Source organism: Euleptes europaea, chromosome 7 (assembly GCF_029931775.1).
Source record: "Euleptes europaea isolate rEulEur1 chromosome 7, rEulEur1.hap1, whole genome shotgun sequence".
Classification (NCBI taxonomy): Eukaryota; Metazoa; Chordata; class Lepidosauria; order Squamata; family Sphaerodactylidae; genus Euleptes; species Euleptes europaea.
The window spans coordinates 37,233,888-37,258,251 of NC_079318.1; the positions used below are offsets into that span (position 1 = coordinate 37,233,888).

Genomic DNA, 24,364 nt, shown 5'->3' on the forward strand with positions numbered 1-24,364 from the left:
TACATGGCATAATGGATACTGCTCATCTGAAAACGGTCAAGAAGATTAAATATTCAGTAGCAGCAAAACTTTATAGTTCTGGGATCACATCCAAGAGATTCTAAGAAGTGGCATGTATTGTACAATACAATGGGCAGCATCCAGCCTTCAGCTGGAGGAAGTTCTTGCTTCCTAAGGAGCCTTCTTCTCACTTGTGGCTGGATGAAGAGCCTTTTAAGTTGGAGGAAGGTTGTTTAGGCTGGAGAGAGGCTTTAGTAGAGTAGTCGATGCAGACCAGCATCTTAGAATGCTTTCTATGAAATAAAGTAGTCTGGCTTCTAAAAATAAATGTGGTAGGAAGTCTTTAAGGAGCCCTGTGGCACAGAATGGTAAGCTGCAGTACTGCAGTCCAAGCTCTGCTCACGACCTGAGTTCGATCCCGACGGATGTCGGTTTCAGGTAGCCGGCTCAAGGTTGACTCAACCTTCCATCCTTCCAAGGTTGGTAAAATGAGTACCCAGCTTGCTTGGGGGTAAAGGGAAGATGACTGGGGAAGGCAATGGCAAACCACCCCTAAACAAAGTCTGCCTAGTAAACGTTGGGATGTGACGTCACCCCATGGGTCAGGAATGAACCGGTGCTTGCACAGGGGACCTTTACCTTTAGGAAGTCTTTAGAAGTTATTCTGTGGCAAGTGACTGCAGTCACACATTTATACCCATAGGTGAAGGAGGAGTTGAGGGAGATGGAGACATCACCCGTCCCGAAAACATCACTGCCTTCCAGAACTTTGTGCTGGACAACACAGATCGCAAGGGGGTGCACTTCTTGATGGCTGATGGAGTAGGTTCCTCCTGTTTCTTCCTTTTTCTTGCTGAGTCACTAAGACTAACATCTCTGCTTTGTGTGTGCTGTAACGCCTTGCTCATTATAAACGTGGTGGTGCGCTGAGCTCATTGGGGGAAAAAAAGTATCAACATTAGTTTTCCTCTGGAAATGGTGGTGTTTAGAATGCTGGAGGGGCCGTGGCTCAGTGGTAGAGCATCTGCTCGGCAGGCAGAAGGTCCCAGGTTCAATCACTGGCATCTCCAGTTAAAAAGGACCAGGCAGTTGGAAATGTCAAAGACCTGAGCCTGAGACCATGGAGAGCTGCTGCCAGTCTGAGTAGACAGTACTGACCTTGATGGACCAAGGGTCTGGTTCAGTATAAGGCAGCTTCATGTGTGTGTTCATGTGTGATTAGGACTTGAGAGACCCAGATTCGAATCCCCACTTCGCCACAAAAGCTTGTTGGGTGACCCTGTGCCACTCATTCTTTCTCTTAGCCTAACCTACCTCACAGAGTTGTTATGAGGACAAAATGAAAGAGAGGAGAATGTTGTGAGCTACTTTGAGCCCCCCCCCCCACTGAGGAGAAAAGCGATGTTTAAATATGTGAATAAATAAATACATGGGATCAGCTCGTTTTTTGTTTTCTAGGAGGTTAATGAATTGATTTTATTAGCACTGAAATACAAAACCCAATACCTCTTATATACAGTTTCACAGAGTACAACTTTGTAAACAGGTCTTTGACAATCAGCAGTTTTCATGATCTGTACTTGTTATACTGTTATTTCTCTTGTAATTATTGTAGGGACAGACCCTACATGTGTGATTAGCAAAACATAAACTCCACTAATCATTTACAACTAACAAAACTTTAACCTTTAAACTTTGGAGGGTTTTTTAGATGGTGGTGGTTTTAGCGGTTTGTGAAAGGGGATTTAATTATAAGGTGGCATTTAATTATTGGTCATGCAGAATGTGGTACTGGGCAAATATGCTCTAAGGACCATTGTTCATTTTATCTGTATTTCAGGGTTTTTCTGTTGAGGGGCAGGAAAACATCCAAGAGATTCTAAGCAAACAGCTGACGCTTTGCCAGTTCCTCACAGGACTCTCTGTTATAAGGACAGGTGACTATAGCACCTTATTTTCCTCCGTCTTCATTGTGGCTTTAGAGCTGGGTGGCTTTAGAGTGGCTTTAGAGCTATCTCATTGTGAGGTATCTCTCTTGAAAATGTTTAATAAGAGATAAGATCTTCTTGCCCGCATGTTCTGGTGTCCATACATTTTAGCTGGCATCCCTTCCTAAACAGGAGCAAGTATATGTACCTTGGTTGAATGGTTTTGAAAATATTTGGATGCAGGAGACATTTGACAAGGGCCTGTGGCTCAGTTGGTAGAGTATCTGCCTTGAATGCAGAAAACTGCCAGTTTCAATCCCCAGCATCTCTAGTTAAAAGGATCAGGTAGTAGATGCTGTGAAAGACCGCCTCCCAAGACTCTGGAGGGCCGCTGCCAGTCAAAGTAGGAAAATAGTGACTTTCATAGACAGATGGTCTGACTCTTTATAAGGCAGCCTCGTGTTCATGTTTACTGTTCTTAAACCTCCGAAGTCTGGAGCTTCCAAGGTTGGAGCACTGGGTAATATTAAGCATATTACGCAGGCAATGTTCTGCTGATCTCGGAGGGACTTAACTCTGAGCAAACCTATTTAGGGTCAAGCTGACGTTCTCCAGTCTTGCTCTTCTGAAATGTGCCCTTGCTACCTTCCATCCATGCTTGATTCTCCAGCATTTATTTGTGTTCCTAGGAAATTCTCTGTACTGTCACCCTCCTGTTCTTTATTGCTTACTCTACTGTTTTCAACTGGTCTCTTTGTGTCTCTGGCCCCATGCCCCACTCCCTTTCTCTTCCCACATCCAGTTTATCTAGTTGGGTGAGTTGCTTTTAGTGGTAAACTGTCCTGATGTGGTAAACCTGAGACCCTGAGCAACTGCTGATCCTCATAGGCCAATGGTCTGACTCAGTATAAGGCAGCGTCGTGGGTGCTGAAACTCCTATTCAGCCACAAAGTACATTGCATACATAGCCCTGACGGGGGCACATGCTCTCAGCCTGACTGACATCACATGCAGTTGTGGGAATGGAAGGTGGTAGTTCCCTGTCCACCCCATGTGTGCGTTAGAGGAAGGGTGGGGTATAGAGTTGTAAATAATAAACACTATGCCTCTCACCTCATTCTTTGTGGGCTGTTAACTTCTGGGATGTTTCCCCCCTCTCTGCTCTAGGGGGGCATTTTGTCTGCAAAACCTTTGACCTGTTCACACCATTCAGCGTCGGCCTGGTATACTTGCTCTACTGCTGCTTTGAGCGCGTGTCAATCTGCAAACCCGTGACGAGCCGTCCTGCCAATTCTGAGAGGTGAGGCTGAAGTGGGTCAGGATTGAAGTAGCTGTTTCTTTAAACACTACTATAAAAGGATTTCTGTTTCTGCTGGCCTCATACGAAGTCTGTGACCAGAAACCTCCCTTGGAAGACAAGGAAGATCTATTTTAAGGGCTGGAGGAGTAAAAAAAAGTATTTGACAGGGCTACTGGACTGTTGACCACCTAACTACTTTCCCTTTGTTCTTTTTCTTTCATGTCTAGCATGAGAGCTTAGCAGAAGAGCTTTAGTGCAATACGAGATTTAAAATTTGTTGGCACATCAGATTGTAAATGGTCAGCAGTTGCTGTAGCACCAAGTGGAGGCAATTATTTTGTGCCGTGACAGACCCTGAGAAAAGCAGTCAGATCTTTTATTTATTTCTATCCCGCTTCTGTCCCCACAGGGGACTCAAAGCAGCTTACCAAGAAGCACAAACTTTATAATTTAGACAAACAGCAAAACAGTGTATAGTACAATTCTGGTTCTTGTTAATTAATTGAAATGCCTTGTGAATATTTTCAAGTATGGCAACGTCAGAAGAACGCCCAAGCAGCGTATCTTTCACCTTCACTGCAGTCTTTGTCAAAGAAGGCTCCGCTCCACAATCAGTCAGAGGGTTGTCGTCTTATGCGAGTAACTGGAGTCTCTCTTGCCCTGCAGGTATGTGGTATGCAGAGGATTGAAGTCTGGCATTGAGGAGGTGAGGGACTATTTTTTTGCGGTGAACATGAAACTCAACCAGCTGCGCAACTCAGACCAGGACGTTAACCTCATTGTCCCCCTGGAAGTAATCAAGGGCGACCATGAGTTCTATGATTACATGGTACAGTCAAATGAAAGGTGAGTTCAACAGCAACGAGAAGAAGCCAGTGTCTGTGGCGGTGGTTAGCGGGGCTGCAGGCACGCGGTTGTGGCAGCCTTCTTGCAAGTGGCTTTTCCGAAGCAGCCCCCTCACGAGGGTCTTCCTCTCCAAGGCCTTATATGGTAGATCTGTGTGCAAGAGAACGCTGGCCAGCAAGGTAGTACAGTGACCTAGTTTCTTCTCAATGTGTGAATTTGGAATGTGTGAGTAGTCAAGTAACTCATGGCTTGTATTCCTTCCCTCTTCTGCTTTTGTCTTTCACTGAGCCCTGACAACTCCCAAGTGCTTGTCCCTGAGAGGGCTGATTGCATTCTATATTTTGCAGTGCTGTATGAGCGAGATGTAGTATAATTAGGTTCTTACAGAATTAACAAGCTTTATGTACATTAAAATAATTTTATATAATTTATATAATCTTGGCTAGCTATTCCTATCCTGTACATATAGCAGTAAAGGTAAAGGTAGTCACCTGTGCAAGCACAGGGTCATTCCTGACCCATGGTGTGACATCACATCCCAATGTTTACCAGGCAGACTGTTATGGGATGGTTTGCCATTGCCTTCCCCTGTCATCTACACTTTACCCCCAGCAAGCTGGGTACTCATTTTACCAACCTTGGAAGGATGGAAGGCTGAGTCAGCCTTGAGCTGGCTACCTGGAACCAACTTCCTTTGGGATCAAACTCAGGTGTTGAGCAGAGCTTTCGACTGCAGTACTGCAGCTTACCACTCTGTGCCACGAGGCTCTTACATACAGCAGTACTAATGCTCTATATATTTTTTCTGAACACAGCCTAACTCCCAAAACGTAGATGCCTGTTTTTTTGAAAGTGCAACTCTCAAGGAAGAATATAAATGACATGTTTCTTATTTCTCTGACAATACTGTGGTGGTGTAATTAGGTTATGATGCACCAGAAACTGTGCCCCCGGGGTTATTTTTGATGTTGCTGCGGTTTACAAGACCTTCAAACAGCATGTCAGGTCTTGGTGGTAGATACCCCACTCTAAAACCGAGACTTGTTTAATTTTCCAGGTTCTGTAAGGCTCAGATCAAAGCACTAGCCAAAATTCACTCCTTTGTTCAAGACACGTGAGTAACTTGGTTTTTATTTTTTAAAGTATGTCGCTTTAGGCCAGGGGTCGGCAAACTCATTAGTCAAAAGAGCCAAATATCAACAGTACAATGATTGAGATTTCTTTTGAGAGCCAAATTTCTTAAACTTAAACTATATAGGTAGGTACACTGTTTATTAACTTAATAAACTTTAATTAAAGTTTTAAGTCTTAATTAAACTATAGGTACACTGAATAAAACTTGATATCATACTTAATAGTGATCATATTTATTGATAAAAATTTAATTGTAAGTCCCTGCCATTTCCCCTCCCCGTCCGGAGTCCTCGTCTGGAGGCCTGGTCTACCACCATAAAAGCCTATTGGTAGACCTGGCCTCCGGCTGAGTCCCATTGGGAGGCCAGGTCTACCCATTGGCTGTCTTGGCAGTAGACCTGGCCTCCTGAGGCCCTTAGAAGCCAATTGGTAGAGCCAGTGGGTAGACATGGCCTCCCAATGGGATTCAGCCGGAGGCCAGGTCTACCAAAGGAAGCCCGCCCCGCCCAATAGCTGATAGGCGGGGGGGGGGGGCAGGAATCGCTGAGCCGCCCGCCCAGCAATCACGTGGCTAGAGGGGAGGGGAGGCTTTAGCCTCCCAACCATTGAGGGCAAGGGCAAGGGGGACCCGGCCATTCTCCACGGTGGTGGTGGGGGAGAGACAGCGAGCCTGCTCGCCCGCTTTCTCTCTCTCTCAGGCGCGCCGGCTCCACAGCCTGGCTGCCGGCGCGAGTGGGCGCAAGAGCAGTGGCTCCGAATCAAGTTCGGAGAGCCGCACTCAACGGGCCAAAGAGCCGCATGCGGCTCTGGAGCCGCAGTTTTGAGACCCCTGCTTTAGGCAAAGACTAAACTTGAGTGTGTGCTGTTCTTCGAGGGGTTACAGAATCACATTCACTGAATAGAGCCTTCCTTTTGAAGGTGGAGGGGCCATGGCTCAGTGGTAGAAAATCTGCTTTGCTTGTAGAGGGTCCAAAATTCAACCCCAGCATCCCCAGTTCAAAAGATCAGGGAGTAGGCAATGTGAAAGGCCCTGACCTGAGACCCTGGAGAGTTGCTGCCTGTCTGAGCAGACAGTCCTGAACTTGGTAGGAGGTCTGGTTCAGTATAAGGCAGCTTCATGGGTTTGTTAGATTTGCGTCTTGTCCATGTTGCCCAAAATCAAGCATAGGGAGGGACTTGCATAACATTGGCTTCATTCAACAGAAAGTGAGATGAGCTTAGTTGTTAAAATCAGTGGGTCAAGTAAGTCATGACTGTCACATTACTTTTTTTTTTTTAATTGTGGTCTTTCCCTGGTCAGGAGAGGGTGGGATAAAAGTCTAATAAAAGTTTTTAAAAAGATAAAAGCAGTATGTTTTATGTTTGAATCTATAATGTGATAGTGCTGATGCTTTTACATTTGGATTATGCCATTTGTTATGAGAGGGAGTCTTTTTAAAACATGAAAGCAACACCTGTCTGTGAGGAAGGAAACTCATTAGCGTGGTTAAGTTTTGTGCAGAAATTGCTGTGTGAATGGACTGTAGAGTCTGTTCTTGCAGGGGGTGGTTCATGGTCTGGGATTATATTACTGCCGCAACATTTAGCGAATTAAAAAAAAATTCTCCTAGGACCTTGAGTGAACCTCGACAAGCTGACATCCGCAAAGAATGCCTCTTGCTCTGGGAGGTGAGTATCACCGCGTGACAGAACTGCAGCAACGTCTCCCTTGTACCTCCCTTTCATTTCGAGACCTGATCTGGGTGCGGAAGTCTCACATCCCAAGCAAGGGCAAGTCCCGAGCAAGTCTCGCATCCCAAGCAAGGTATTCCTTGTCACAGGGGGTGGTCCTTACCTGCAGCGATTGTGAAGCATGGTTGGGGCTCTGTATTTGGAGACCCTGCTAGTCGGTTGATGTCCTAGATAAGAATTCCAGTGGAGGATCAGACCAGTAGTCCCTGCGGTCCAGTATCCTGCTGCTAACAGTAGTAAGTCAGGTACCTCCAGCAAGCCTTCAAACAGCGCATGAAGGCAGGGCCCCTCCCCCTGTTGTTTGCCCCCTGGCACTGAGATTCAGTGGGTGATAGCCACCAACAGACCTCTGGCCTCTGTGAATCCGACTAACTAAACTGGCAGCCATCAGTACACCTCGTAATAGCACGTTCTGGAAGTCAGTTATACATTGTAAATAATAGAACTTCCCGTTGTCTCTTCTGAATTTGCTGCCTGACAGTTGCTTTTGCCAAAGGTCAAACTAAAAATGTTAACTGTAGTGATTTCCAGGATGGAAATCTTCGTTAGGACTAAGCTGATTGTAAAAGCATTTCTCCATTAAGTGTAGCCCACTTAATGCAAGCAGCTGCCTATGTTATCTGTATTTTATACACCAGTCCCGGACTCATACAAGGCACAGTAGAAATCTAGGGAAAGAAGTTTTAATTGGGCTATACAATTATCTTGGGAACAAGTGTGCCTTTGCTCAAAACATGATGCAGCTTATTACAATAGGGTTTTGATCAAGGGTGTTCCCATCTCAATATGACTTGTCCATCTACTCACAATGTAACTATGTGCCACACTTCTTGCAGACTCTCCTTTCCTTGAAGTGTTGCATCATATACTTAATTCAGGGCGGAGTCTTCCTTCCCATCCTTGATCTTCCCTCCCCTTTCATGAAATGAACACTTCAGGGGAGTTAATTAAGGAAGTTTGAGTCTTTATTTTTTTTCTTTTATCGTTTGTGCTCACTTTCCAATTGATATTCCTGCCTTGTACGGATTTACATGATAATTTAGGCAGCCATAATTTCCACACGGAATGTCTACGTCTAATTAGACTTTGATATATTAACTGATACGAAACAAAGAGATGCTGAGATCACTTGATGCTAACTTTTAACATCTAGTAATGCTTTTTCAAGACCGCTTTTTGACACGGAAGCCTTTAAAAATTTGACTTCTATTGACACATATGAATTTTGTTTCATGTTCGACCTGCTATCTTAAACTGTATGGGATAGTTTTCTCCCCATACTTCACAGTGGGATAAGGTGACATGTCTGGTTATTGCTAATCCTGACATTTTCTCGAGCAAAGATTTTAACTTTGACTTGATTAACATTGTTTAAGAAATAGTATTTACCTTTAGACTCATAGTGTCTGGTTTGAGTGCTCAAGTAGCAGCCCTTGCCATTTTAAAATGGCCACCCCGTTTCCCTTTTCTGAGGAGGAGCTTGGAGTTTCTTGGGAAGCACACGTCATTCTGGGCGATGGCCAAAAGCTTCCTGACCCAACTTGCCTCATATTTTGGGGATGGGCAGACTGATGGAAAGAGAGAAGTGTCTTTCTTACATCCCTTCTCCACTGTTATGGACAGGAGGAGGAAAAGTTTCTCATTGCCCTCCTTCTTTCCACATCCCCTCCCCCTCAGTGACTCAGACACTGGTTTAGCAGCAGCCTGGGTACCTGTTACAGCTGGAGAAGTGATATTTCCAGGGATGCCTGGCCAGGAATGGGAAACTGTATTTTCCAGAGTACACCAGGTGCTTTGCCTACTATCAAAACAGTCCTCTGGGTGGTGTGTGCGTTTCTCCCCCCCCCTCCAATTTGAGGCCGAGACCCTTCCCTCCTTTCGTCCACTGGCCTGTTGGCTGCCACCACCACGTGTTTCAGCAGCCAGGGATGTTGGGTTGGAGGAAGGTGGGGAAAAGTTCTTTGGTCTGTGTTTGCATTTGAACCTGGAGAAGAATTCAAGGAAGTGAAATGCGTATTGAAGTGAGTGAAACGGAACTCAAAGAATTAACTCAGAATAAAAGAGAGCGATACGATAGATGCGTAATTATACAGTCTCCGAACTGGGAGCATTTTCGCTCTCCCAGAGAACATCATGGACATTTTGAGCCCTTGAGAGACTCCACTGTAGGCCTAAGCAAACCTTTTCCTCACCATTTGGCGAAACTGCCTCATAGATGGACCCAGATGCTACAACGGCCACCACCACTGAGAGCTCAGAAAAAAAGAAAACCGGTTCAGCTGCAACTTGTTTTCCCTGCTTGATCCTTCTTGGATTGTGGGGATTTTTATGGCATTATATTTTATATGCTAATTAAGTGCTGTGTGGGAAAAAGTATTTTATTTCTGAGGAAAGGAACTGATGTTTCCATTATTCGCATTTGCGTGAACTGCCAAAACCGGCTGGACATTTTACAGGCAAGTACAAAAGCTGCACAGGTAGCCTGTAATAACGCTTGAAAACCCCCACTACTTTTTCTTGAGCTGCTTGTGGGATTCTGTCATTCATGAGGAAGGAAGTGTGGGAGGAGAAAAATACTGGGAAACCCCACGGTACTAGGAAATTTCAGTCAGACAATAGTCTCAGGGCAAAGTCAGGCTTCTGAGCTTTGTTCTTTCTCATAATCTTTTAACTTGAGTTTGCCTTTTCTGTTTCCCTTTGTACTATTTATCCATACATGGTGCTAACAGCAAAAGGTGAGGCGTGACTGAATAAATGTAACCCAAGAGCCAGATTCATCTGGATTAATCAACTTTTTGGTTGCTTTAGATCCCGGACCGGGCCCGAGTTGCTCCATCTTCTTCTGATCTCAAGTCCAAGTTTTTTGAATTGATTCAGGTGAGACTTTTCACTTTTATTCTGTGTGCCCAGGCAAAATGCATGCCCCCTTGTCAGGGATCCATAAAAAGCAAAGATGAAAGCACCCCTGTCCCTAGGCTTTACCTCAGCTGCTGTTCAATTTAGCAATAGTTGGTGCACTAAAATGCCCTTTTAAAGAATTACACTCTTAAATCGTGATGAAGTTTGTGAGTGTGAGAAAGAGAGACTCTCCCTGACTCCCCTCAACAATAATGTATTCTTATACCACCTGTTTGAAAGAATGAGTGTTACAGAAAACATTGTTGTGCTAAAATTGCTTCTTATATAGTTCAAAGGCAGTTCATGAAAGGGAGGGCATCTTGGGCATCTTCTGGGCATGGAGTAGGGGTCGCTAGAGGGGTGTGTGGGAGGTAGTTGTGAAATTCCTGCATTGTGCAGGGGGTTGGACTAGATGACCCTGGTGGTCCCTTCCAACTCTATGATTCTATGAAACATCAGCTGGCCAATGAATGATGAAAATGATACTCCCTCAGGGCCTAGAGTTCTGAAGCAGTTTATGTATGAGAGCCAGTGTAGTGGTTAAAGTGTTGGATGATAATCTGGAACGACCCTGGTTTGAGTCAATTAGCCAGTCTTTATTACGGCCCACACGCCATATAGAAGGAGACCACCCAATGTTAATTAATTTCCTAAAATCCTATCTCAACGTACATCATTCATCCTAGTACATGAGACAATGAAAAGAGTTAGAGGTTATCAATGAAAATGATACACAGGGCATTATTTCAGCCCATATTTTCATAATAGAGGACAAAAACTTAGCTATTTGTAGAGCGATTCTTTGGTCAAACCCAGCCAATAACGTTTTTAGACTCTTCTGCTCAGAAAACAGGTTTTATCTGCCAAAACGGGTTCCAGTAAATTCAGCCATGCTTGACTGTAAAAACTACAATGAAACAATACATGAGCCAGTGATTCAATCAAATTATCCAGCAGGGACAAAAGCTATGAGTAGCTGGGATATTTTTATATCTTCCCGTCATCAATGCAGATGGTAAAACATTAAATCTGTCCAGCATAAAAGCATGGCAATATCTTGAAATGGTTAATGTTGATAAATAACATGCATATTGATAACGGAATCATTGTAGCTAAATTGAATAAGAGAGGATAACACACTCTGCAGGCTTTAGCCAGCATTTCTTGATAATGCAGTCATTAATTACTAAAATAGCTGTACATAGCCCTGCACATTTTAAAAGAGAAGGGGAAATACTGAGTGCGGTGAACTTCTCATCTGTTGGTTTAAGGAAGCAATTTTCTTCCAGGCCAGACTGGCCAGGAATCCTGGAGGATTTTTTTTGGCCATCTTCTGGATATGGAGTAGGGGTCACTGGGGGTGAGGTAGTTGTGAATTTCCTGCATTGTGCAGAGGGTTGAACTAGGTGACCCTGGTGGTCCCTTCCAACTCTATGATTCTGTAAGCCAAGTTTGACTATGAAGATCAGTCATTAAGCTATAAAGAAAGTTATTCTGATCATTAATAAACAGAAGTTGAATTCTAAATTTACATGCTACTAGCCAGGCCAAATGTATAAGTGATGTAGAACTATGTTCTAATTTAAAAGCCATGGAGAATGCTCATCTAGGGGATTTAAAAATTGTTCTCATAAATTTTACTTCAATAGAAGAAACAACTGCTTGTATTCAGACCGGGTGATGCATATAAAAACATAATCCTGGTGGCAAATAACTGAAGTGTGGCAGGGTTATACTGTGCCCTTATCATAAAAAAGAATTTTAAAATTGCTCTGATCTCTGTTGGCCTAACCTAGAGTTAGCAGAGTTATATATGCAATTTCCAACATAACTTATAAAAAATAACCCCTAAATATTTATTGAACTGAACTTGTTTGCTATTATATTTTTCCATTTCCACATTAATAAGTTGGTGAGAGGTGGTTCCAAAAAAGATGATTTGGGTTTTATCAATATTAATAGTCACTTCATTTTCAGAACAATACCATAAAAAATGCCCTCAAACCTCTCTTTAATCTCACCTTTGTTGATGAAGTAATTATCATATCATATGCAAATAACAATGTAGATATTCTTTCAGGACCTAGTTTAGGAGAATGGCAATTCTCTGCTTGAAAAATCTGGATTACATCACTTAAATACAAATTAAATAGCAGAGGAGCCAGTACACAATTCTGCCATCCTCCTTTATGCACAGGGATGTTAGAAGTCAGATGACCAAAATAATTATAGCATAACTTGCATTGTTGTATTATGATGAAGTGACTCAAGTAAAAACAATAGAGTCTGTGTTATACTTTTGGAGCTTAAACCACAGTTTTTCATACATCTTGTCAAACGCAGCCTGAAAGCTGATAAAGGCCAGTTGCGAGACACCTCTGTGGCCTTTAACATATTTACAGATAAGGAAGTTTAACATGTAGCAATTAGCAATAGTTGATCTGCCCTTTCTAAATCCTGATTGCTCTCGATTTACTATACAGATTCAGCCCAGTCTTAGAGAAGCCCAAGATCATATGATGCATAAGGTTTCTCTGTAATCGATGGGTCTATAAATGCATGGGTTTCCACCAGACAATCAGCATTATCCGTGAATCATTTATTAAAGTGAATAAATGGGCAAGTAAAGGCATCCATTTGTCTTTTTAAAAAATTAGCATTTGTGCAGGAATATAATAATCTCCCAGAGGTTTGTTAATTTTTAACCTTAGAGTTAATGTTTATACCCATAATTGAAACTGGGAGCCAATCTAATAATTTGGCTGCAGTTGAAGCAGATCCAGTGTCTTGCACTGCAGTTGAAAAGAGAGCTGCAAAATGTTGTTCCCCCCTGAAGCGGTCATGTGATAATTTAATGGAGAGTAAGATGTAGTGCGCCTTGACCTGGATAGCCTGGGCTAGCTGGATCTTGTCAGATCTCAGACACTAAGCAGGGTCAGCTCTAGTTAGTACTTGGATGGGAGACCACCAAGGAATACCAGGCTTGCTATGCTGAAGCAGGCAATGGCAAACCAGTTCTGAATGTCTCTTGCCTTGAAAACCCTAAAGGGTTGCCATAAGCTTAAGGCACATACAAAAAAGACGTAGCAGATCCATCACAAATAACGCCTCAGAATCGTTCTGTCCAGCTGCGGATATTAACTTATCCCAACTCAATCTCATATCTCTAATATTATGACTTTTAATTCCTTCCTTCAGTTCATGTTCAATGATGTAATATTCCATAGGATTTTCTCTCAATCCTCTGGCTCTGTAATCTTGATGATCCAGGTTCAAATCCTCCCTCCGCCCTGGGAGCTTACTGGGTGGCCCTGGACCAGTCACTCTCTCTCAGCCTAGTCTATCTCACAGAGTTGTTGTGAGGATAAAACAGAGGAGAGAGCAGAATGATGTTAGTTGGCTTGGATCCCCCATTGTAGAAAAAGGTGGGGCACAAATGAAGCAAATAAATGAAATGAATGCCAGCCGATGGAGGAGACCTTATATAGCATCACCGTTCTCTCTCCTACTTACTTGTTTCAGGGTGATGACATAGAGATCTTCAGTTACAAACCAACCCCGCTCAACTCAAAAACCAAGGAGAAGCTCCGGTCAGTGTTGGATTACAGATGTATGGTATCGGGAAGTGAACAGAAGTTCCTTCTAGGACTAGGGGTAAGCAGTGATAGCCCTTCACCCATTTCACTTTGACTTCAAGTCAGGATTTGGGAGTGGATCAGCATTACTGGCTTTGGTGGATAACCAATAACTGCAGCTGGGCAAAGTCAGTCCATTACTGCTGATAATTAGATGTGCCAACAGTGTTTGATACAGTTGACCATATTTTGATGGCTCAGTTACCTTTGGGGTAAAAGAGACAGCCCTCCATTAATTTCTCTCTGTTCGTTTCTTCTTTCCTGCTGGCAGGGACCAGTATTTCCATGGGAGAGGCAGAAAAGGATAGTTGGGATCTGGGGTGTCCCAAAGGTCTGCTTTATCCCCAGTGCCATCTTACCTGTATGTAACACCTTTGACGGAGATCGTTAAGAGCTTTGGAGTGGCTTGTCACCGATACGTGTGTGACACCCAGCTTTCTAAATCGCTCTCCAAGGCTGCAGAAGCAGCTGTGTGAAGGTCCTGGGCCAGTAGCTTTAGGCTGTGGTCAGATGGTTGAGGGTTAACAAACTGAGGCTTAATCCAAAGAAGACAGAGGTGATGCTGGTTGGGACGGCAGAGTGTTGGGCCGGTGCTGATTTGCCAAATGTAGATGGGTGTGTGTGTGAAGATTTCTTTGGCAGAACAAATTAAGAGGTGTTGTTCTTGTACCTGGCCATGTTGACGGATAAGCAGGCTGTTGCTAAGAGTGCCTTCTTTTGCTTAGACCTTGCTCTCAGGCTGACCTCTTATTTAGAATCTGGAGACCTCGCCATGCAGCTCCGTGATACTGTAATATGCTCTCTGCGGGGGCCACCTTTGAAGAAAGCTCAGAAGCTTCAACTGGGGCGAAATGCACTGGCAAGACTCCTGCAGCTGCTGGAAATGTCTCGCATCAATGGCATCGGCTACCTCTTTGCTTTTAGGTCCAGTTCGGAGTGCTGGTTATTACTTTTAAAGCCTCTATGGTCTAGAGCTCTCCTACTTATTGAACCACATGTCTCAGTATACTCCCAGGTGCTGGTTGTGTTCCTCAAACAGCTTTCTCTTTGTGGGGCAAGCTCTTAGGACTGTCCATGCAGAAACGACTAGGCCAGTGTTGCCCGCCCCCCCATGGTAAATCTAGTCCTCTGAAATGGCCTACCAGAGTGGATACCCTGGGTGCCTTCACTGGCTAGGTTTAGGAAGGCATGCAAGACGGTTCTATGTCAGAGGGCGTCTGGAGGAGAGTGAACTGTTTCGGCAGATCTAACTGTGTTTTTAAATCTGTCGCTGCATTATTAGCTGCCTTGAGTCAAAGGAAATAAGACAAGATAGATATATATTAAATAATAAATGAACAAATGTATCTATGGCTTCCAATATGTAGGAAAAAACACACTTCTGTTAAGCAATATAAGAGCTTGTTTTATAATTTTATTTTAGTCCCTCTTTGCTGCAGTTTATGCTCTGGAAAAGGCAGATTAAAATTTGCGAGTGATGGTATCATGGTTGTTGGTTGTCCTGTGGACTTCTTTTGCCAACTTCAAGCTAAGTAATACCTGCTCCATTCTGTCATTCTGATGATTTGTTTCCCTTCTGTGAGCTTCAAAGTATGCAGTGAGGATGGGAGAAAAGCTTGCAAAAACAAGCTGAAATGTTCTGTGTCTGTTCTTAAGACTGCAGGTGTGGTTCTTTTTAGATGCCTCCTAATAAATGTCAGCCTGCCATGGAAATCTCTCTGTGTGCAGTCCTAGAAGCAGGGGCATTCGAGGGTGTATGGCTTCCTTTGTGTGAACTCCTTTGATTGTTAACCTGGCAGCCTTCTCGTTCACTTCTATGCAGAAATCTCAGATATATACTTGGGGTGGTCGCCCGTCAGATCGCTGGACAAGACTGGACTTGAAAACTGAATTGCCAAGGGACACCCTTCTGTCTGTGGAGATTGTTGATGAGCTGAAAGGAGAGGTCAGAGATTTCCTCCAGAAGGGGGCTGATGTCTTCCATCATCTGTTTAATTCATTTGACATGTGGGAGGAGGGACCTTTCAGGTTGGGGCTTCTGGTTAGTGTGTCGGTGTTTAAGTTCCCTTCACGATTCAGACTGCTTCAAGTTGCAGATAGTATCAGACATCAGTCTGCTTTGCATTGATGTTCTCTGTCTCCTCCGTAGTTGCCCGATAAACAATGGTTTTTATTCTTCAAAGATAACATGCTCATTGTAGCCTCACGCTACTGTCATTACTGTTCTTTCAGGAAATGGTTGAATTTAGGTGAAGGTCAATTCATAGTTGGCTTACTGCATTTCAAAGCTTGTGGAACAAAAGCTGCTTTAAGATGGTCGGCCACACGGTCACTTAGGAGCAAATCTGTTTTCTCTGTATAAGCTGTTACGTTATGATTGAATTGTGTGATTCCTCTATGGCTTTTGACACTGCATTTAAAGAAAAGAGTACACACATGAAGCTCCCTTATACTGAACCCCAGACCCTTAGTCCATCGAGGTCAGTATTGTCTACTCAGTCTGGCAGCGGCTCTCTAGGGTCAGAGGTCTTTCCCATCATCTAATACATGGTCCTGTTTAACTGGAGATGCCATGTTTGAACCTGGGACCTTCAGTGTGCAAAGCAGATGCTTTACTACTGAGCCACAGCCCCTCCAGTAGAGCTGGGTGATCTGTTCGCCTAGTCCAAAAATGCTTTGAGGGAACATCTTCAGGGTAGAGGAACATTAAGGCTTAGTAAAATAATGAACAGCATAAAGACTCTCTAGATATTAAAGGAAAAGAGCAGGGAAAGAGGAAGACCCAACAAGAGATGGATTGACTCAATAAAGGAAGCCACAGCCTTCAGTTTGCAAGATCTGAGCAAGGCTGTCAAAGATAGGACATTTTGGAGGACTTTCATTCATAGGGTCGCCATGAGTCAGAAGTGACTTGACAGCACTTAACACACACACACACACACACACACACACACACACACACACACACAGATATTAAAGGCCAAGATAATGCTGTGGAATTCAACGACAGCAGGTTTGGGATCAGTGACATGCAATGCTTAATTTTTTTTTAAAAAAATTGCTCCCACAGAATGTGGTAATGACTGCTAGCGAAAATCGCTTTTAATAGGATTAAGCAGGCCTCTTTCAATGGCTGTCCACTAAAAATGGAATTTCCATGTTCTGAAGCAATAGACCTCTGAATACCAGATCCAAAGGCTCTCTCCGTCACAACCTGCCCATGAGCTTCACTGGGGCATCTGACTGGTCACGGTTAGAGGCTGAAAGATGGACCTCTGCTTTAGCCCCACCAGCACTTCTTGAGTTGAATTCGCTTGATTTAGACTTTTTCCTGAGGATATACTGCTAGGATTTTGTCGCTCTTCACGAACTGTTGGTGGTCTGCAGTATTGCTTGGTTACTTCCTCTACACGATGTCATGCGCTGGCAGCTCATCCACTGTCTGGAAATCACTTAAATGGACAGAGAAGTGAACATTAAAGCCAGAGATGGCATGCGTATATGCATATGTTGTGTCATTCATGGAAGAAAGTGTATGGGTGGCTGTGGTGGAGGAAAGGTCCTGAAACAGAGAACTGTTTTATTTGGTGTTAAAAATTCAGCCATTTCCTTTTTTTTTTTTTTGAGGCAAACTGAAAAGGGACAAGCCAACGTACATGTAATGTGTGGCTCTTACACAAAACAGCCACGGTTTATTATTTGCCTCCTTTTCTCCCCTAGGGGAAAGCGCAGCGGAAAATTAGTGCCATCCACATCCTGGATGCCCTAGTGCTGAATGGCACCGATGTCCGAAAACAACATTTCAATCAGAGGCAAGTAGAGCTTGGAGATGTCCTTGACTGTTTATTGATAAAAGCAGTTGGGAACCTTCCTAGTTTGGAGCTCGCACTGTTTGACCACTCCGATTAGACTTCAGAAGACTTTTTAAATTTTATTTATTTAAAGCATTTCCATGTCACTTTTACACCTGAATGGGTCCCCGAGGCAGTGAACATCAAAACATGAACACAGCATTTCAAATAAAGTTTGTATAGAATAAAAGAGTCAATTAAAATACATAAGCAAACATAAATAACACAAGGGAAGATGGCCAATAGCGGTTATTGGGGGTATGCCAAAGCAACACACAAAAAAGTCTTCACCTGCTGGTGGAAGACAACGATAGAGGGAGACAGATGTTGGGACACACCCAAGAAGGCTGTTTCTTGGGTTGCCACCTGTCTAGCCTCCGATTGTAGCACGGCCCAAAGCAGGGCCTCCCAATGATGACTGGAGTGGGTTCATGTGGGAGAATGTGGTCCTTAAAGTATACTTGGCTCTAAGCCATATAGAGGTCAATACCAGCACCTTGAATTGGGCCCGGAAGCAAACTGAAAGCCACCGTAGCTAGTACAAGACTGGTGTGATATGGTCCCCCAGGGCCCACTCCAGTCAACATTCTGGCTGCAGCATTCTGTTCCAACTATAGTTTCGGAATATTCTTCAAGGGCAGCCCTATATAGAGCGCATTGCAGTACTCTAATCTGGATGTTACTAGGGTTCGCACCAGAGGTAAGAGTGAGAGCCAGTGTGGTGTAGTGGTTAAGAGCGGTGGTTTGGAGTGGTGGACTCTGATCTGGAGAACCAGATTCTATTCCCCACTCCTCCACATGAGCGGTGGGCAGTAATCTGGTGAACTGGGTTGGTTTCCCCACTCCTACACATGAAGCCAGCTGGGTGACCTTGGGCTAGTCACAGTTCTCTTAAGAGCTGTCTCAGCCCCACCCTCACAGGGTGTCTGTTGTGGGGAGGGGAAGGGAAGGTGATTGTAAGCCGGTTTGATTCTGCCTTAAGTGGTAGAGAAAGTCAGCATATAAAAACCAACTCTTCTCCTCCCCCCCTGCCCAGAACAACCACAGCTGGCTTACCAGTCAAAGCTGATGAAAGGTACCCCTTGCCACAACAGCTGCCTGTGTATCCAACAGAAAGCCTGGGTCCAGCTGCACCCCCAAGCTACAGACATGCTCCTTTAGGGGGAGTGCAACTCTATCCAGAAGAGGAGATACCTCAGTTCCTGGGTCAAACCTTCTCCCCACCCGTAGCACCTCCATTTTGTTGGGATTAAGTTTCAGTTTGTTAGCCCTCATCCATACCAAAATTGTTTCCAGGCACCTGTTCACAGTTTCTCTAGGATATGCTGGAAGCATGAGATCAAGCTGAGTATCATCTGCATATTGGTGGCAGCTCCGCCCAGATCTCCAGATGACTTCTCTCAGCAGCTTCATGTACATGTTGAAAAGCATGGGGGACGAGACAGAGCCTTGTGGGACCCCGTAGGCCAGGAGGCAGAGCAGCAGTCCCCCAGCACCACACTCTGAAACCTTCCTTTGAAGTAGCACCAAAACCACCACAGAGCATTGCCTCCCTGTCCCCAATGACGGTCCAGAAGGATACCATGACCGATGGTACTGAAAGCTGGCGAGAGGTCCAGGAGAATTACCAGGGTCGCACTTCCCCTGTCTGTCTCCCAGCGGAGGTCATCTGCTAGGACAACCAAGGCTGCTTTAGTCCCATGACCAGGCCTGAAACCAGATTGGAATGGATCCAAACAATCAGCTTCGTTCAGGAATGGTTGAAGTAGCCTTGCCACCACCTTGCTCAAGAAGGGTACATTTGAAGCTGAAGAGTAATCATTCAGCTCTCCTGGGTTTAGAGCAGGTTTCTTTAGAAGTGGACACACCACTGCCCACTTCAAGGCATGGGGGGACCACCCCCTCTCTCGGGGGAGGCATTTTACTGTCTCCTGGACCCAATCAGCCAGCCCCCCCCAGCAGATTTGAAAAGGAAGAGCAGCAGTCCAGCCTCTCCATGTGTTGCACCTCAGAGAAGCCTGTGGCAGAGAAGACCACTCCATTAGCAAGGAGATTTTAAATGGTGGAACTCCCTGCCCCAGGATATGTTGATGGCTGCCAACTTGGAAGGCTTTAAGAGGGGAGTGGATATGTTCATAGAGGAGAGGGCTATTCATGGCTACTAGCAAAAATGGATACTAGTCATGATGCATACCTATTCTCTCCAGGACCAGAGGAGCATGCCGAATATATTAGTTGCTGTGGAACACAGGCAGGACAATGCTGCTACAGTCGTCTTGTTTGTGGGCTTCCTAGAGGCACCTGGTTGGCCACTGTGTGAACAGATTGCTGGACTTGATGGAGCTTGGTCTGATGCATCATGGCCTTCCTTATGTTCTTATGAGATAGATCACGATGGGTAGCTGTGTCAGTCTGTCTGTAGCAGTAGGGGAAAAAAGCAAGAGTCCAGTAGCACCTTAAAGACTAACAAAATTTCTGGCTGGGTAGGAGCTTTCATGAGCCACAGCTCACTTTTTCAGATACAGCTATTATATCTCCTTGGCGTTCGTCTCTCTCTCCTTTTGTGAGCTGTGTCTACTTGCCTGCTAAAGTGGTACCTAAACAGCCCAACTCTTTTCCTTTGGTTCTAGAATTCAGTTATCGGAGAAGTTTGTAAAAGCGGTCTCTAAACCTAGCCGGCCCAATTTGAACCCCATCAGGTGAGCGAGGCTTCCTGGATTTTTGCTGCTGTTTTGGATTGTGACACGTAAATAGTGGGCAGTGGGGCTATAACCAACTAGCCCATTACTCTGTATGTTAAAAATACAAGAGTGACCTCTTGTATTATTTTATTGTTGTATAGTTTTTACTGGCCTGATTGACCATACCAATAAATATTATTATTATTATCCCCAAAGAGTGACCTGTGGGCAGGTAGGGCTATTTTTCCTGAGAAATACTTTTCCTGATCAATCCATTGGTGAAGACATTAGGTTCAAAATGACCTGGATAGAAAAATCCAGCATGTGCTGCCTGTGGGGATCTCTCCCTCTGTTCCTGTGGGCTCAGTGATTGCAGGAGGGCGGCCAGGGCAGGAAAAAAGTTTTTTTTAGCATTAAGAGTCACCCTGGAAGCATCCCATATAATACCATGTAATAGAGAGCAGTTTTCATCTTATTTGTTTCCTCTTTGGGAATATTGAATTTAATTTGAATAAACTTCCTGGTCAGTAGCACATTTTAAAAACCCAACTTTGCTTGCAAAAAGCCACACATCACTTGGGCTTTTTTAAAAAAATGGTGATTCAGCAGCGATTCACGGCAGGGCAACACCTACCGTATTTTTCGCTCCATAAGACTCACCTGACCATAAGACGCACCTAGTTTTTAGAGAAGGAAAACAAGAAAAAATATATTCTAAATCAAATGGTGTACTGCCCCTGGAAGCCCGGGGGGTGGTGTCTTTAAACTCCTCTGCGCTGCCATCCCAGGCAGCACAGAGCACTTTCAAGACCCCCCTCGCCCGGCTTCTAGGGACTCCCTGGAAGCTTGGCGGGGGGTCTTTAAACTCCTCCGTGCTGCCTGCCTAGGCAGCGCAGAGCAGTTTAACCTCCCCCCTCCCCCCGCGCTTCCCTGTCCTGAGGCTCAGCTGTTGGGCAGGTCCCCACCTAACAGCTGAGCCTCGGGACCAGGAAGCGCAGTGGGGGTTTAAACTGCTCCTCGCTGCCTGCCCAGACAGCACGAAGTAGTTTTAAGACCGCCCCGTCCAGTTTCCTGGGACTCCAAGGAAACCGGGCGGGGCAGACTTTAAAGGCGGGGAAAGGCAGGCGCACGGGGGGGGGTCTTCAAAGTGCTCTGCGCTGCCTGGGATGGCAGTGCGGAGGAGTTTAAAGACCCCCCCCCCCGGCGGGCTTCCAGGGAGTACCTAGAAGCCGGGCGGGGCGGTCTTGAAAGTGCTCTGCGCTGTCTGGAATGGCAGCACGGAGGAGTTTAACCTCCCCCCAGTGCTTCCTGGTCCCGAGGCTGCGCTGGGCGGCTTGGAGGGGCCTTCTGCCCCCCAGCTGGCTGGCGGCTTTAAAGCCGGCTCCTGGGGCGCGTGGGCTCCGCACCGGGCTCCCGTTGTGCTGGGCGGCTCTGCGCTGGGCTGCCGCGGCCGGGGGTCGGCCGTGGCTCCCAGGGCCTCTCGCAGCTTTGCCCTTCTCCCCGGGGGGCGGATTCACACACATTCGCTCCATAAGACGCACAGACATTTCCCCTCACTTTTGAGGAGGAAAAAAGTGCGTCTTATGGAGCGAAAAATATGGTATTCTTATTCACCAGAGTTTTCAAATCAGGCAGTTGAAATGATCCAAGGGCTCTACAGTGGCATTGCTAACCTGTACTTTTCAGATCATGGAAGCAGTGGACATAGGAATCATTATATTTGTAAACACAATCAGTGTTGCATTTTTTTAAAATCAGTTTTCGTGGTTATTTTTTCAAGCTTTTGATATTCTCGAGGGCTGGGATTTTTTGGTCTCCTATGCACGATTGGGACATAAAGCCCTGGGTAGTATAACAGGTCTTTAAAAGCAGAGTCGACAACATCCTTTCATAGTTTTATCTACCCTTTGAGAACCTTTGATTTAGAATCCTCCAGGTGAGTTTGGGCCTGCATATAATTCAGCTTTCTGGTTTCGTTTTCTCACAGAGTGAAAGAAGTGTACCGGTTAGAGGACATGGAAAAGATTTTCCTAAGGTGAGTCCTCCGAAAACCTGCACTTCTAGGGTTCATTCCGTGGAATGAAAAAGGAGGGGTCCCGTTAGTGTTTGAAAAGGCTCTTCAAAGTGTATCCTGTCAAATTCTGGATTGACGGGGAGGGAGAGATGGCGGCCTGCCCAAAATATGCCTAATGGCTAGCGTTAGGAAATTTGTCGGCTTACGACCGCCAAGTCTGCAGCCTCCAGTGTCGTCCTTGCCAGGCCTGCAGAGTTCCATCTCCTTTCCCTCTCGGTGACATGGCAGAGTATTGCACGACTGGCTCCACACTGAGAAAAGGCTTGGCTTAAAAAAAAAAAAGATTAGTACAATGTTTTTTTTTTGCATAACGGAATCAATAGATTGTGGGGAAAGGGTCAGCCGTCATAATATCCCCTTCTTTAAATCTGTCTGCTTCCTTGGCCTCGCATAGGAGTTCTGGCTTTTTCCCCTTAACTCTGTGGGAAAACACCGGGTCCACTGGGCTGCTGTGCCTATTCTGTCTCACTGAAATAAATTGTTTCTGTAGCACTTTTTTTGGTGTACAAAGTCCATTCAAAGGCCTACTTTTACCCATCTTTGCAACTCCTCCTTTGAGCTAGATGGTGGTGGTTGTTTTTGATGGGGAACTTAAGTTGAATTTGCAATGGGGGAATAGCAGTGGCTCAGCAGTACAGCATCACGCAGAAGATTCTGGGTTCAGTCCCTGGTATCTCCAGTTAAAAGGATCAAGTTGTTGGTGCCCTCTGCTGGAGCCCCTGGAGAATGGCCGCTAGTCAGAGTAGACGATATCTACCTTGATAGACAAGTGGTCTGGCTTATTCTAAATTGGCTTCACATGACAGCCATTTGTCTGAACAAGGACTTGAACCTAGAGGCTGAGTTAGCCTATAGTTTTCAAATTTCATGCTTCAGCTGCTAAGCTGTATTGGATTTCCCAACACCCACTGACGATTTAAGATTTGTACTTATTGTCATAGAATCATAGAGTTGGAAGGGGCCACACAGGCCATCTAGTCCGACCCCCTGCTTAATGGAGGATCAGCCTAGAGCATCCCTGACAAGGGTTTGTCCAGCCTCTGCTTAAATAAATGTTGTGTTGCATGTGAACACCTCCTCTTCTCCCTTTTCTGGGTGCTCAGGTTAGAGATGAAAATCATCAAGAGCTCAGGGGGAATACCACGGCTGTCGTACACCGGCCGAGACGACAGGCACTTTGTACCCACGGGATTGTACATTGTTCGGACTGTCAGCGGTAGGTCCTTCTCTGTGAACGTCAAGCCCATGGTTGGGGGCGCGTGTGTTCTGCTTGGATCGGAGACTCTTCTTTGTCTCATTCAAAACAAAACTAAAATGAGCATTATTTTTCCTTTGGGCTCTCTTACCTTTGTTGCGCTGTCTGTACCTGGCCATCCTGATTGGGGTAGCCTGGAGCTGGCTGTGTAGGAGAAATATGGGGCAGGGGTGGCTGAGGAGAAATTGCTAGTTCCTCCCTCCTTGTTGTGAAACAACAGTGCCAGGCACTTGCTGGAGACTTGCTGCAACCTACTGCAGTGGTGGGTGTATGACTCTCCCTGTCACCCCTCTGCTTTTCTTTTCCCCAGAGCCATTAGAAGTATTTATTTAGTGCATTGTGAATGTGTGTTCCTTTCCTTCCTAATGCCATTCTAGCTCTATTGAAATGGGTAGGAGACACACAATAGTTGAATAAGAACATCGGGCAGGCCAATTACCAGTTTCATTCAGTGTCCCGTGTCTGCCATCTGGCACATTAGGTTGACTTTCTATGCTCATTTTTAGCTAATAGCCATTGCTATTAGCATGCCATGAGTTTTTCTAGTCATTGTTTTAATCCATTACCACATTCCGGGACAGAGGTTCAGCGTTCTGCTGCACTGAAGAACAAAACTTCTTTTGCTTTGTGTGAATTTCGTCTGGCATCTTTTGATTCTTGAGGATCAAATGCTGTCCCCGTATACTCCTCCAAGCCATATTTATGTTATTTATCTCTTAAGCCAGCCCAATGATGGGTTCTTGAGAGAAAGTGATGCCATTGGGAACTGTCCTGAACTACCGTAGAAGAAGATGTGTACCGTTGTTTAGAAATTCTTCCATTATGAAAGAATATTTGTTAAAAGGACACAGTGCACGGTCAGCATGGGCTTGGCAGGGAAGATTAAGGAACAGGAGGCTAATCACTTTACGGCTCCTGCTCGCAGATTGATTCAGCAAAATACACGTGGATTTTGTACTTGGATGTAACAGGATGGATCCTATGGGAGGCCGTGGGGGAGTTGGATGTTTCTTGCCTCTCCCCCCCCCACC

At 45.1% G+C, this 24,364-nt stretch overlaps 1 protein-coding gene across 1 annotated transcript in view; it reads left to right on the forward strand.

Annotated features, from left to right (window-relative positions):
- The window catches only part of CMTR1 (cap methyltransferase 1), a 43,115-nt gene that overhangs the window by 11,761 nt on the left and 6,990 nt on the right, over positions 1-24,364 (forward strand). Inside the window, exons 9-21 of the mRNA XM_056853280.1 lie at positions 704-822; positions 1,841-1,937; positions 3,096-3,228; positions 3,895-4,074; positions 5,132-5,188; positions 6,819-6,876; positions 9,748-9,816; positions 13,360-13,491; positions 15,295-15,417; positions 17,193-17,284; positions 19,954-20,022; positions 21,992-22,039; positions 23,182-23,294. Of these exons, the coding sequence (XP_056709258.1) occupies positions 704-822; positions 1,841-1,937; positions 3,096-3,228; positions 3,895-4,074; positions 5,132-5,188; positions 6,819-6,876; positions 9,748-9,816; positions 13,360-13,491; positions 15,295-15,417; positions 17,193-17,284; positions 19,954-20,022; positions 21,992-22,039; positions 23,182-23,294 (1,290 nt within the window). The remainder of the gene's footprint in view (positions 1-703; positions 823-1,840; positions 1,938-3,095; positions 3,229-3,894; positions 4,075-5,131; positions 5,189-6,818; positions 6,877-9,747; positions 9,817-13,359; positions 13,492-15,294; positions 15,418-17,192; positions 17,285-19,953; positions 20,023-21,991; positions 22,040-23,181; positions 23,295-24,364) is intronic.